This window comes from Pteropus alecto, unplaced genomic scaffold (assembly GCF_000325575.1).
Source record: "Pteropus alecto unplaced genomic scaffold, ASM32557v1 scaffold125, whole genome shotgun sequence".
NCBI lineage: Eukaryota > Metazoa > Chordata > Mammalia > Chiroptera > Pteropodidae > Pteropus > Pteropus alecto.
In genome coordinates this window covers 1945767-1961763 of record NW_006436888.1, presented here as the reverse complement: position 1 = coordinate 1961763, position 15997 = coordinate 1945767, and the positions used below count along the sequence as shown (strand labels likewise).

Sequence of the window (15997 nt, the reverse complement as noted above, 5' to 3'; positions counted from 1 at the left end):
CAAAATCCTTGCAATCTGTGAGGTCAACCAAAGGTCACCTCACTTAAAATAAATAAATAAATAAAGTTGAAAGACAAATAAACAGCTTCCTAGACAAAAATAAGCTAAAGGAATTCATCAACACCAACCCAGTATTAGAGTAAATGTTGGTGGAACTTCTCTAAAAAGGGAAAACATGTATAAAAACATGAATAAAGAATGGTAGTAACTACATGTCTATCGACAAAAACCTCACATGAAAAAGACTTAAGTGCTCCAACCAAAGGATAGGATGATTGAATGGATAAGAAAACAAGACCCCTACATATGCTGTCTACAAGAGATTCACTTCAGATTAAAAGACACACAGAGGCTAAAAGGAAAGGAATGGAAAAGATATTGCCTTGATGGACCTAAAGGGTATTGTGATGAATGAAGTGAGTCAGATAAAGACAAATACCACATGATTTCATGTACATGTGGAATCTAAAGAACAAATAAATGACAACAAAAATGGAAACAAACTCATAGATACAGAGAATATTTTAGGGCTACTAGATGGGAAGATGGGTTGGGGAAGATGGTGAAAAAGGGCAAAGGGATTAAGAAGTACAAATGGATAGATACAAAATAGTCATGGAGATAAAGAGTGTAGCATAAGGAAAACAGTCAACAATGTCATAAAAAATATGTAAGGGAGAAGAGGGGTACTAGATTTAGTGGGGTGACTGCTTCGTGAGTTACACAGATCTCTAATCACTTCGATGTACAACTAAAACTAATATATTATTGTATGCCAACTATAACTGAAAAAAAAAAAAACCTCACTGAATTCTACAATGTAAATATGAACAATTAAGTGTCTATTATACTTCAATAAAGCTGGGGGCGGGGGGGACTTTTCCCTGAATGCTTTCAAATTATTTTACAGTAATGACGCCAAAGGGGACATTAAAGAATGAATAATGGTACTGATGTTTCCAATCATATTTTCCATTTCATATTAACAACTCTCCACACACACTCACTTTCTCAGGGTCCAGAAAAGGCATTCACTCTATATGTAGAACACTAGTCCTTCCCCACACGAAACTGGCCTTGAGGGCAAAATAAGACCAGACAGACCTGATTAACCAACAACCCTATCTGTTTCTTTTGTGTGGTTGATTTCTGTGGTGGTGAGGAGCCTTGAGTTGATGTGTGTATGGGGGTGGGGAAGGGGAGATTAATTTTGTTGATAAGACCCAATCTGGGTCTTGGGAAGCTGATCAAGCCTTTGGCTAGATACAGCTGTCATTATGGTAGTGTGTGAACTGACTGACCTTGATAGTAAGAGTTCAGAGGTCAGGAGAAGAGTAATTTGGAGAGATATTTCCCAGAACACCACATAAACATCTGAATCAGGAAACCTAGACGGCACAAGAGGACAGACTGCCACTTATAACTTCGGCAAGAGACCCTTGAGTTATCCTATAAATTGCTAGAGTCATAATTTAACTGCTTACAGCTCTAAATTGTTTTGATTTTATAGGTACTACTTTGTAATGGGAACATGAAAAGCACGTTTCATGGTTTTATGGTTTGAGGAATAAGGAGACAAAAGGAAAATTAAGAACAACACTTTGCAGTCCACGAATACCAAACAAACAAACAAACAAACAAAAACCTGTCTTGGGCTAGAAACACCTTAAAGACAAATAACTATTCATAATGATCTCCGAAGGATGCAGCCAGGACCACAGGGGTTCTACCTGGAACAGATATCAATTTTTCTTCTTCTGATGAAAACATTTCTATTTTAATATCAATGTGGTCAATAATAATTACAATAAATCTTTGCATTTAGATAGATGCCATGGGAGATAAAATATATAATGCTTATTTTACAGAAGGAAAGTAGGAGGCAAATATAAAGTTATCCTTTGGCAAAGTCACTACGAAACCCCTAATCTCCTGCTCTCTAAGACTTGGTTCTAGCCAACTGTGCTCTTCAACTCAGTCTAAAACAAGGATTTAAGTTAGTCACCAAGGACATGGGACTAGACGTCAAAAGAACTAAATTCTTCTGCACAGGCATCGCTTTTTTCAGGACCTCTGCCATGCAGCACCATCTCTTCCCACGCTGGGCTAAAGGCCCTCCTAGGGTAGGGAGGGGTGAACCAGGAGGGGACATCTATATCTACCTCAATCTGGGCATTTAGCACACTATGTTAAAATTATGAATTTAGAGTCTCCCAATAAGATTATACTATCCTAGAAGATAGGAGCTATTTTTATGAAAAAGTTTACTGAACTGAACCAACCCATGGAAGCCAAATGGTTACAGATCCCTCATGAGCTGAGAACTGGCTCCAGTTAAATCATAACCTATTGTGGTGACATCAGTGGGCCTTTATCAGGGGAAAGGCTAAACACTGCTTTAGGTGCTGCTTTTGCTTTTCCTATTTTATTCCTCAGTTGCAACATAGAAAGTTACTGACTGATATAAAAACAACTCACTGGTATTAGACAAAGCTTGTCTGTATCTCAGGCTTCAGGTATACATTTTTATTATTAAAATTATAGCCATATCTTTAAAAATGACACTCCTTGGGTCATTTACAGAGCATCCAAAATAAGAGGAACTTCTGTAATGGGCATGAGAAACCTAGATCCTATATAACTTAACTATATATATGCTGAAGGCAGGAAAAAAAAGAAATTCTCCACTGGCGCTGTTTTCACTTCTAAACAAACCCACGAGAAAGACTACTTAGATGAATAGGGCAGCACTTATCAGCTAAAAATGAACAAAGTGAAAGCCAGTAATAGTTCTTTGTTACCATTTCAAGTAGTCTTTTGATTCAATTTCTAGGGAAGGAGAGGAGGTGCTGAGTCTCAGTTTAATCTGATAAATTGTTAATTGCAGTTCTAATGTGTGTGGGGGGTACTCTTTTAAGTGGCTCTGTTTAGAAGTGAAAACAATGTTGCTAGTCATAAAGTTTCTGGCCTGGTGTCAAAACAGGAAAATCCTATCAGGCGGGAGAGCACCAAACTGAAATATGGTATAACCTTATTTATTATCTCCCCTGGTGTACCAAAGTTTACTCAGATTTGTGCTATGCCAATTTTCCCACTCTTCTATCCAGCAGGAGAGAATGTGTACCCACCTTAGAAAAGCATGTATTCTGGAAAAATTCCAGGATTTGAACTTTATAAATAAATAGGAAGGATCCCTTCCTTTCCTAGGGGAACCCACTGGCTCTGCTCTCATTCACATCTCCCAAGATCACCACAGATCCAGGGTGTTTCAGGATTGAACAGGGCTAGAGGAGACAAGGAGAAATCGCCCACTTATAAAGATTAACCAAGACCTGGTCCTTGGGTCAGGAAGAAACTAATACGACAAAGAACTTAAAGTTGTCACTTAAATAACAGCCTATGACTTCTTTACAGAGATTAGCATATGCGACTGGTGCCTGAGCCCTGGGTACCTTTCTTCTACAAAACCCAAAAAATGTAGATGGAGACTCAAATACTTCATAGTTATTTTCATCAAAACCACATCTTAATAAAAACAACTGGCCTTAAAAATAAATTGTAACAAATTGTGAACAGAATCCTAATTGTTATCTAATTGTTAGTTTGCTACTTTTTCTCTCATAAATCAGATTTCCTTTAAAAACCTATCCATTCATATGTGTCCTGGCTCTAGACACATTTTATAACTTATTTTAAACACCCCCACTGACTCTCGTGCATCACCAGTTATTTTCTTCTTCGCTGTTTTCTCCGTATTGATTTATTTATCTCTTTCTTCTCCCAGTAGACCCTGCTTCTTGTTCACACCTATATCTGTAGTATGTAGAACAGCACTGGGCATAAACACTCAATAAAGACATGAAAATAAATAAACCAAGGAATGAATGCAGTCACTTTTTAAGCTTTGAGAATGCAAAGATACCTTATGACTACTCTCCAGTCCTTAGCTAGTACTTTAGTATATATAAAAGTGTCAACTTAATCAGTTTCCACATTCACTCTCTGAGTAGTAGTGTATGTAATCTGAACAAAAACTATGAATAGTAGGTATTACCATTTCAACCTAAAGGTGATGTAAATGAGATATTAAATAGCCTGAAGTCACCCAGGTACTAAGCAACAGAGATCTGGATGCAAATCTATGTCTGCCTGGTATAAAAGCTATGCTCTTAATGATATTGCCAAGTAGCCTCCCTCCCTCCCACAACACATTCTTCCCTTCTCTTTAGGTCACGAGGTCCTAATAATGAGTAGTACATTTAATTATTAGTCAAGTGGTCTTTCTTCCCCAAACTTCTATAATATTGTCAGATCTTCCTACTTAGAGCGGGACCGAGTGAATAGAGAAGTCTCTGGGATACTTACCATGTCTAAAATATTTCTTAAAGTTGACAAATAGGTCTTAAGTAAGAAATGAGTGTATATGTCCACAAACAAACTTACATAAGAATGTTGATTACACTTATATTCAAAGTGGAAATAACTCAAGTATCCATCAGTAAGAAAACGGGTTAAAAAAATGGAATATTCGCATTATGGAACACTCACAGCAACGAAAAGGAATAAACTACTGTTGGTGCAACCAATCTCAAAAAAAACCAAGATGAACCTCAAAAATATCTGTTAGAAGTCAGAATAGTGGCTACCTTTGTGGGGAGCAGTATTAACAGGAAAGGGGCGTGAGGGAACTTCCTGAGGTGACAGAAGTATTTTGTATCTTGATCTAGGTGATGATCACATGGCTGTATACATATATAAAAAAGTCTTTGAGTTATGCACCAGAGATGTGTTCATTTTACTATATGTAAACTACATCTTAATCAAGTGTTGGTAAGAAAAAAAGAATGGCTAGTGTCAACGCTGTAGAGTGAACTGTAAACCTGTTTATACTGCTGTCACATGGCATCGCCTACTATTCTCACCAGGAAACAGAAATCAGCAACCCACTGTCAGAACTAAAATTCATTTTGTGAGATCTTCAAGAACACATTACTCACATAAAATGCAACCACCCTATAGCTCAAGTACATAAATCAAATAGCAAAGACATTTAAGATTGGCCCATAGGATTTCAGAAAGCTTACTAAAGTGAGAGAGAAGGCAAAAAAGAACACAGTATAAAAGCCAACAAATCAAATATAAAATTCATAGCCTATAATCGCGTTCAGAGAGATCAATGGAAAAGAGATTATCAAGGGCATTACTTGTTTGAAAAGTAGAATCGATTAAAAGCATAGTTCAAGAGTTCATCTCCTGAAGGAGAGATAAGAGGTATCTTTTGAGCTTTGAAATAGATCAAGTAGTCTCCCAGAATTCAAGTTGATATTTTTAAGTTAATAAATGACCACACAACTCTGAGCCATCTAGGAAGAGCACCCTGTAGATTCTTTACAAAATTCCCTCAAAGTCGCAAGAGCTGGAAAACTTGAGAAACTACCCTTATCTTGAGTATATAGAGAATAAACAGCCAATCAATGTGCACTGGGCATGAGTGGGTACATGGCACTGCTGAGTGTCTTTGAAACCAACCGCGTCATTCATAGAGAAGGAGAAGTTAGATATGACTCAAGGATAGTATCTTTTCTATTTCCCCATATAGGATTAGACGTCTACAATTTCATCCAGAACATAAAATAAAGTTAATATATCTAGAAAGCATTGGAGATACACAGGGACAGAGCATGAGACAAAACGAAGTTTATGGTGGTCATCAAACACAAAGTACTGTTGGGGGTTTGTGTAGATACCTGAGAATAAACAGAAACACTAAACAGTCTGAGAGTTTTACTGCACAGGGAACCCAAGAGCAACCAAACATTGCTTTGTCGAGATGGCAGGCACAAAGGGTCACAATGTGTAGATATGAAAGCTCATAATTCTAAGGAAAGTCACTGCTTATTCTCAGTGACACTCTGGATTTCTATCTACAATATGAAAAGGTTTAGAGGGTTTTAAGAAAAGATAGAAAAGTTGGACCAAGAGAATAAAAGTTAAAGGATGCAGGGTTTTCAACATGGAAAAGAGAAAGCTAAGGACAGATTTTAACATTCTGGTAACCAGTACATTTGGTAATCAAGAAAAGATCCATAGGTACAATTAGTTGAGCTTTCTCATCTACAAAGAAAATATTAAAACGGTGAGATCGATAATCTGTTTTTAAGAAAGAATAGGAGTTTACAATGTATCTGAAAGGGAAGCACGTCCTCTTGTCACATGGTCCAATATTGACCAGTTGATAAGCATCTACTCTCGCATCTCCACCTGGCATTCTCAGAACATACTTACATATAATTTTAAGTTTTTTTAATATATAAAGTGCTTACATGCAAAATAGAATCTAATGATTATAAGTATATAAATACATAATGCTAAAAAATTCCACATCCAGCTATTTCAGTGTCAGCACTGACACCAGGGACCTAAGCCAAGGGAAGAACTCGGTGACCTTTTCCCAAACAGACACCTATCAGCTGTTTTGGTTATACCTGCTGCCAGGTATTGGTTCCAGACTCCCTGATTTGTTTTGACATTTTCTGGCAACATTACCACAGGCTCGAGGAAGGGCAGCAGAGAACCTAAGACTGACTAAGCTTTTTCGATAGACACACAGAACAGAAAGGGTCAACAATGGATCCAAGAGCCCTGTGAGTATCATTTTTAAGGTATTATTTACATAGTATGAGAAACAATGATGTTTTGGATAGTTATTTCTGGAAAGTTCTAGCATTTTCCAGCTGCTAAAGATATCTTGGCCTTCCTACAGACATTTGATATGACCAATACTGTTTCTTTTTCCTGCCCCTAACTCCATAAGTAAACTAGCTTTTCTGCATGATTATTCAGTGATTTTAGAAGATGTGATTATTCTTTTAGGGAACAGTCTTAAAGAAGCACAATTATTTCCAACACAGCTTCTGACTCTGGATAACTAGAAAGATCTTATTAGGTCACAATAAAAGAGAAATGTTATCTTCAGCATCCTGTTCCTCACTGAAAAATTTAAAAAGGCAAGTTATTATTATCTTTTAAAGTTTGCTAAGCTATGAAAAGTTGCTTCAAATAACATACGCTCTGCTCATTATCCTTTCCTGACTCTGATGAAGTCATTAGTAGCCAGATAGCTCAGTTATTCCCCCAAAATTCAATGGAATGTCAAGGACCAAGGGCAACTACAAATAAAGTGAATCACAGGAAAAGAAAAAAATACTCTAGAATTTTTAAAGAAAGGAAAAGAATAATTTGGAAAAATCGAATAAACACTATCTCAACCACATGATCAAAGTTAATATAAAGTGATAAATCATACTGATAGTATGTACCCTTGACAGAATGTAATAAGAAGGGCACTTTAACTCTGTGGTCTTCCTCCCCGAAACCCATAACTCCAGTCTGACCATAAGAAAAACATCAGAAAAACCCAAATTCAATGATAGTCCACAAAATACCTGACAGAATGCCTTAAAACTGTCCAGATCATCAAATAAGGAACTCTGAGTAACTATCACAGTTGAGAGGAAACTAAGAAGATGTGAAGCATAAATGTAATATATTCTGGATGGGATCTTGGAACAGAAAAGAGACATTAGATTAAAATTAAAAAAAAAAAAGAAAAAAGGAAATCTGAATGAAGTATGGACTTTAGTTAATAGTAATAATGTATCAATGTTGGTTAACTGTCACAAATGTACTATTATGACTAGATGTTAAATTAACAATAGGAAAATGTGGATGTGGAGTGTATGGGAACTCTGTTCTATTCTAAAATTAAAAAGTCTATTTAAAAAGTTTTAAAAATTGATAATATGAAATAAAGAAAAAACAAAACTACTCACAGTATATACAGCACAGTAGAAAAAATACACACTTTAGAGACAGAATCTTGCTCCATCACTTACTGGCTCTGTGATCTTAGGTAAATTACCAGGTGATTCACTGACCTTTAGTTTCCTCATCTGTAAAATGGGTATAAAGCAGTGCCAACCTAACTGGTTGGTCTGAAGATTAGATAGCATGTATGTAGACTCTGGGGCAACCAACAGCCCACTTCCAAAACCCTCTCCATAGCATTTCTTCCGACAGTAGGCCACTCTTGACCAACTAGGGTAAGACGTAGCAACTATTTCTACAGTGAAGCAGCTAAGATTTCACAGAGCAAGCCATCCTTCTTCCTTAACGATTTGACACATTACACACCCACCTAACAGACTGTGATAAGAGTGAGGTCACAGATTGCATAATAAGAAAGCAAGAAGATTTTGTAGGGATCTAGGATTTCCAAATTTAGTTAGATTTAGAACTAATTGGGACATTTTTTCTCTTTCTTTTTTTAATGCAGATCCACTACTCCATCCCCAATCCCTTGAGATTGGTTGAATGAGTCTGTTATGAGGCCAAGGAATCTGTATTTTAAGTGAATTCCCCAGGTGATTTGAATAAAAGTGATCTACTATGTGGTTTTTAGAACAATAGTCTTCTCTCTTCCTCTTTTTACAGAGAAGGAAATTGAGGCCCAGACAATACAGAAGTGATTGGGTTCAGAGGCAAGTAGCTCAGGAGTGACAAGGCCCAGATTGAGACAGGCAACTAGTTTGTATATTACTGTCCTTGACTGTGTTTTTTTCTAAAACAAAGCCCGAAACACAAGCCATCGCTTGGAACTATGAATGAAAGAGAAGACACTGGAAAGGAAAAAAAAATCCTTAGGAAAAAAAATTCTATGGGGAGAATGTGGTGGGAAAATCAAGTGCTCCAGGACTAGTTAACAGAGATGACAGGCTGAGCTTTAACTCTTTCCTTAACATTTATAGACTCTCCCAATACTTACAGACTCTAACTGTGGAAAGTTTTAAAACTATTTGCTCCTCTTTTCTAACTGGGTGTAAGCTAATATTTAAGAATTTTTGAAAAGCAGACCACTCCACATTTAAGTATAAAAACTTCTACTTGAAAAAGTTTAACTTGATTTAAAGTAACCAAAAAGGTTGTGACTTAATATAACATTATATATTAACCAGATGCCAAAATTGGTCTCTCTCTGAATAAAGGGCATTTTAGAAACTGGTTTAAACGTTTGTCTTTTGAAGTATCTGTCCCAAGAAGCACTCATTTGCTTTGGGAATTGACCACAGGCTGAGACAAATGAACCTGATTAAGAATTAAGTGGTTACCTTAGTATAATATCAGAAGGAGAAGCATTCAACTTCCTAGATCCAGCTAGCAAAGGCTACAATGTACACAACTGTACATTCATAATCACTGGCCAGGATTTCCAATGGCTTCTGTTCTATTCCACCCTCAATTATTTTTTTCTGAGTGATAAAACAATCAGTAGAGAACTTCCACCAGTTCCCACATCTAGCTTATTCACCAGCATCTGTACTCAGATATTTCTTCTTGCTCCTTTGGAAAAGGGTCAATGTTCCTACCCCCAATCAACCCCTCCACTTGTATAGTAGATTCTGCCTTTCTCACTACTTGAGAATACTGCTCTAACAATTCTTCCTCTCAATCCAAATCAGCTCCTTCCTGGAGAAGATCACTCCCATCAGCATATAAATATGTCTAAAAATCTGCCATCTTTAAAAAAAAAAAAAAAGCAACTTCTCAATCCTACATTCATCTCCACTTAACATCTCATTTTTCAGCTCTCCTTTATAGCAAAACTCTTGAAAAAATTATACCACTGTTTTCAACTCCTCTCTTCCCAGTTTCCTAAAACCATTCCGAATAGGCTTTCATCCTTACCACTCATCAAAAATACTCTCTTTATTACATTCAAGGTCAATGCTCAGTTCTCATATGACTTGACCTCTTAGCTGCATATGGCATGGTTGATTATTTCTTCTTCTCCAGGAAACACTTTCAAGTGTGGTGGCTTCTAAGATGCCACATTCTTCAGGCTTTTTCCCACCTCCCCAGTGCTCCTTTTCTAATCTTTTGCTATTTCCCCTTCCCCACCCTCATCTCCAAATGCCTGAATCTCCCGACTAAGCCTCCTCTTCTTCACTCATTCCTTTGGTAACCTTATCCAGTCTCCAGCTTTAAATCCATCTAGACCTAATGACTCTATCTAGAAAATATCTCCAGCCTGCATGTCTCTCCTGAACTCCACACACATAGATCTCCACCTAGATGTCCTAATGAATATTTCAAACTTAACATGTATCAAACTGCATTTCTCATCTCTCCTATACTTTGCCAACCTTGACCACACACAGTCTTACCCATCTCAGTTAATGGCAACTTCATTCATTCATATGCCCAGGCTAAAAATCCTTAAAGCTACCCTTGATTCCTCTCTTTCTCACTCCACATCCAAACTTTGGGCAAATCCCATTGGCTCTATCCAATCCATGCAGTTTTTATCTTTCTGATAACACCCTAGTCCAAGTCACCATCTTTTCTCACCTAGATTATTGCTACCACATTTTAACTAGTCTCCTCATTTCCATAATTGTCCTCTCAGAAACTTAAACAACCAGCCATTCTGCTTAAAGACTATGACAGTCTTTACAATGGCCAGCAAGACTTACATGTATGACACCCTCTCCTCCATTATTTGTCCAACCTTTTCTCCTAGTATAGTCTCCTTTGTTTACTCTGTTCCAGTCACACTAGATTCCTCATTATCCCCTGATGGTCCCAAGCACATTCTCACCTTTACACGGGTTATTCTGTTTGAAACGTTCTTTCCTTAGATGTTCACATGGTTCACTTCTTGTACAAATCAAGTCTATGTTCTAATGTCACCTTCTCCATGAGGTCTACCCTGGTTACCCGAGTTATAATCCCCTCATCTTGATTCCCCCTTACCATGCTATAGTTTTGCTTCAATGGCATTACTCATCTTCTAACACGCTATGTTATATATTTGTCATTTTAAATATGTCTCCCTTCATCTGAATTTAAACTCCATTAGAAGTGGGATTTTTGTCTGTTAAGTCATGTATCCCCAGCATCTAAAGCCATACCACACAGAATAGGCAATCTATAAATATCGGCAACATTAACAAGTGAAGGATGAGAGAAGAGTTAAATGAATAAAGGACTATGCTGCACTTAAGGGAAATCAAGCCCTCTGTTTTAAAATGCCAATCTTTCATAACAACTAATTACTTGATACCATCACTTAAATGTTTCAAGAGATCAAAAACTAAACTTTCAAATATTTATTTGCCAGTTCAGCAAATGGCCCACTATCTACCTAGCTGCACAAATCTGAAATGTAAGTCAGCCTTGTTTGACCCTCTCACCCTCCCATATCTAATCATTCATCAAGAAGTCTCATCAATTTTTACATAAGAATTCAGCTCAAATTCATCCACTTCTCTTTATCGCCACTACTAGGTCTCCAGTCCGAGCCATCACAGTCTCTCACCTGTACTATTTTGATAGTCTCCTATCTGTTCTCTCTGCTTTAGTTTCTTGCCTTCTTCAATCTACTTCCTAAATAGCAGCAAAAGTGCTCCTTAAAATGTAAATTGGGTCATAATACTCCTCTGCTTAAAGTTTCAAAATCTCACAGAACTTAGTCTACATCTCAACTCCATCTGTGCCATTCTACTTCTTGTTCATTATGTCACGATCACAAAGGTCTGATTTGGGGTCATTCAATGCTTCCTATTTTTTACTGCCCCAGGGTCTCTGCACATGCTGTTCTCACTTCCCTCCATTCTTCATCCTTCGGGTCTCAGTAAAAAAATGTTGCCTCCTGTTGAAAGGAGCTCTCCCCTCTCTTATTTGTATCTCATTCCTTGTTTGTTTCCTTCATAATTTCTAATAATTTGCTTACTTGTTTTTTGTTTCTTCCCAGTTACAATATAAGCTCCATGAGGGTAGAGACCACAACAGCAAGTGTAAAAGGGAGGAGATGCTTCACTGGAAATGTCTGAGAAGTACTAGCTGCTATAGGTCTCTCTCAGCTGTAAGAGCTGTCATTCCAACACTCATCACCAGCATGCTCCCTCCAGATGAGCATTTTTATGATTTCAAAAGGAACTAAAGACAAGTTTTCATTGGCAAATCACATTAATTCCAACTGCTATGGACTGAATTATATCCCCCCCAAAATTCATATGCTGAAACCCTAACCCTAATGTGATAGCAGTTGGAGATGGGACTTCTGAGAGATAATTATGTTTAGATAAAGTCATAAAGGTAGGGCCCTTATGATGGGATTAGCGCTCTTATAAAAAGAGGAAGAAATATCAGAACTCTCTCTCTGCCATGGCAGGACAGAGCAAGAAGGTAGCTGTCTGAAAGCCAGAGAGAGGGCTCTCACCAGCCCCTGATCTCAAGACTCCTAGCCTCCAGAATTGAGATATAAATTTCTGTTGTTTAAGCCAACCAGTCTACCGTATTTTGTTATGGCAGTCTGAGCTGAGACACCAATCAAAATGAGAATGCTCCAGTCTCCAAATATAACCAAATAACCATGAGAAAAGACACCTGATGCAGTAGCATTCCCTATGCAGACTCTCTGCCACCCACCCGAACTGCTCCACTGGTCGTTAATGCTCTTCTCCCAATGGCTACACTTTTGAAGACCAAGCACTGTTAAAGCTATTGCTTTAAATACTCATAAACTGCAAATACTAGAAAAAGACTTCACACTTGGCACCAAAGGGTGGTGGGTAGCATCCCCCCTCAGCCACCCCCTAACCTATCCACCTCCATGCACCAAAATGGGTGACTCAGGCACATCAAGACAGGTTATCAACTGTGCTTTATTCAGAAAGACTCACTGAAGTTTCAGTTAGGAAGTAATTTTGGTTGAGACTCATGACAGCATACAGAAGACTTCCTCAGGCAATCTTCTCATGGGATTTCTGCCTAAATGGGAATTTCATAGGACTCTTTATTGAACTATTGTTTGTTTGTTTTAAGTAGACATTTCAAAAAGCTCAGTTTTTTCCCCCCTCTAAAACTAGACACTAATTGTAGATGAGAGTGATGCAGCAACTAGATTCTCTGAGATACTTTGTTGGAAAATTACTTTAAACATTCAGAAGCTTACATGTCTTTTATAAAAGGAAATAGTCCATCACTGTATTTTTAAAAATTCAGATTCTATGAATCTGAATTACCAAGTCAGTTATACCTTGGAAATTTCAAAACATAGTCTTTAAATTTAGTGGTTAAAAAAAAAAATGTCCATCTCATACAGACAAATAAAGAAAAAATAAGCAAACTAGTTGGCAATAGGCTATGAAAGTCCCAAAGTCCAGAGATCCATTTCTATAAGGAAGAGAAAAACCCAGGCCAAATTATCAAAGGCATAAAATCTAGTTACAAAATGGAGAAAGTATTAGTATTTTGTAACTGAAACAATCAAAGCTGCTCTGAAATGAGGCCTGGACAAGTACAGTAGCGATAAGATGCATAAGTTGAAAAGACTACATTTTAGAATCTGTGATTCCAAATATTAATCAATATAGTACTACATGCAATATGAGGCAAAGGGCAAGATTAACACTTGTTCGTCTTTCCAATAATTTTAATAAAGAGCTTCATTTGTAAAAAACCCAGTCTCACCTGCGAGTATCTACTATCAGTAAGCTCGTCCTTCCTCTATTTGCCTATTGCAAAGGAGAAGGAACAGCTTTTACAGTTTTGGGGAAGCAAAATGTAGCTTCTTCTCATAAAAAGGTTTCAAGTCCCTGGCCTAGACATTCATAGCAGTCGTTACAGAACTAAGATTAACTAGCCTTCATAACCCATTTAAAAAAAGAATCATCTAGTCTCACACCATATGTCTCCGCGAGAGATTCAGTAACTTGTTCATAGTTTCATGGAGAACTAGTGATTATGACAGGAAATAAAACTCATGTCTCCTTACTCTCAGCCTAGTGCCCTTTCTAATACAACATAGTGCCTCCCATTTAGTAATCAAAGTAGTAAATCAAGACCTAAATAAGTAGGAAATCTGAACAAGGAAAACTCGAGTCTCCTTAGTCCTAGAGTGAATTCCAACCTTGAAAAGCCAAATGAAGAATGTTTGGGAAAAGCTGGCCAACAAATCTAGCAGAATACTTTATACTCAGTGGACTCTATTTCGCCATCAAGTCAGCCCCTCAAATCGTATAACTGTGCCTTTTCAAACTGTCCTGCTTCATGAGTGCAAAAACAATTGTATTCCCAGCCCCAAGAACAATTAGGTCAAAAAGGAGAAAATCGTTTCTTTCTGCAATAATTTTGGCATAGTGGGACTGCGCAGGTATGCACCTACTGTGGAATCTTCTCACACTCCTGAGTAACTAGCAGAGGCATGTTCCATACACTCCCCAAATATCTGAGCTGGCAACAACAAAAGATGTTCAGAGATCTTAGCCCTGGGACAATAGCTTCTGTCAGTCAACTGCAGTTCTCACGACTCTGTTTCTGCTCTTACTTCAACTTCATACCAAGGAGCATATCACACCTGTATAAGTACTTGAGAAAACTACGCAAATGAATTCACACAGTTGTGTAGCAATTTTGGCAGGGCACCAATACTAATGATAAAGTATGATTTAAAAAAAAAAAATTTCAAAGACCTTACACAAGCATACTACTCTAAGCACTTACACGGCATATGACAGAGAACCTGGGGCCCCAAGAACCTGTCCTTGAGAACAACACCAAAAAGGATTAGGTAGTTCTCATGCGTTGGGAGTTAACTGGTAAGAAGGCAAAGACGAGTCTTCTTTATCTCTTACCTGAAGCCAAAGGTCGGATCCACTCTTTGCTATTCAGGTCAAGTCTCCAGAGGTCATTGAAGGCAGCATTGCAGCTGCTTTGGGTACAGCCTCCAAACACATACATAGACTGATTAGCATCATAATAGCATGCACCTAGAAAGAAAATAATGAATAACTGATGTTGAATTTTGAAGCCCCTCTAACTATAGTCTCTATCTTTCAAAGATCAATTATTTCACATATTTCACAATGCTATTAAAAGGTACCAACTTTCTATAACCAGCCTCTTGTTGTCAGGTTGGTCAGTGTCACATTAACCTTTAAAATAAGGCCCAGAGAAAAGCAAGGGAAATGTTATTTTTGAACACTAAGCAAAGTGACAAGGATGTCATTAAATAAGATAGTATAATTCTAGCAAGTGCACAGAAAAATTCAGATTAAGGGTGCTCCATGAGTGAAATTTCAGCACAGCTGCATGACTGATCTAAATCTGCATAATTATCCTCTAGGGCTAGGAAAAGATAGTCAGTGCTAACGGATGTACCTGGCCCTCCCACTTCTCTACCTCAGTCCTCCTCTTACCGTTTTTTGTTTTCAAATGAAACCTGAAACACAAACCAATAAACAAATCTTTATACGAAAAAAAATGAGAGAAAATAATCTTAATCAATGCCGTGAAATAACCACACATAAAGACCAATGTAGCTCAGGGATCTCAGAAGCAGTATGGTACCAAAGTAACAGAGAAAAAGCATGAAAGTCATTAAGCTACTAAGTGTATCCAAAAGCCACCAAGGCAGGCTGGTTGGTGCTGAATAGAAAACCAGTGCAGTAAGTTAACATTTAAAAAGCACCAAGGTCTCTGAGAAGAGCTTTTTAAATTAGATGATTATGTACACCTCATCGATGGGCACTATTATGAAGAAAAGAGGCAAAGACTATAATGTAAGTTGTTCCCTGAAAATCAGAAAAAGCAGAACCAGTCTAGAGGAGAGAATTAAGCTCTTCCATCTTGCTTCTCTTTGAAAGCTAATTTAGTTTCTATCCTTTGAAAAAGATCCATACTCCTTACAGTCCTGCATTTACCATCCTGGACCTCAGGAAAAAAGCTGAGCAAAACTTCCCTTTCCACTCACTTCATGCATACCCTTGGGAAAAAGATCTCTCAATGTTCATGTGAAACTGGGTTCAAACAGTTAAGGGTCATATAAAAAGAAGGGGAAAGGGAAAAGAAATTCAGAGGTTCAATCCGCTAGTGCAGAGTTTCAGTGATCATCCAGCTTATTGGTAGGTCTAGTTCAGTTAAGCACATCGCTGTT

At 37.6% G+C, this 15997-nt stretch overlaps 1 protein-coding gene across 2 annotated transcripts in view; it reads right to left on the bottom strand.

The window, feature by feature from the left end:
- Nucleotides 1-15997, bottom strand: part of FBXO42 (F-box protein 42) — an 85229-nt gene that overhangs the window by 17486 nt on the left and 51746 nt on the right. For both annotated transcript variants that reach the window (XM_006914321.2, XM_006914322.3), the window contains exon 4: nt 14697-14831. In XM_006914321.2, the coding sequence (XP_006914383.1) occupies nt 14697-14831 (135 nt within the window). The remainder of the gene's footprint in view (nt 1-14696; nt 14832-15997) is intronic.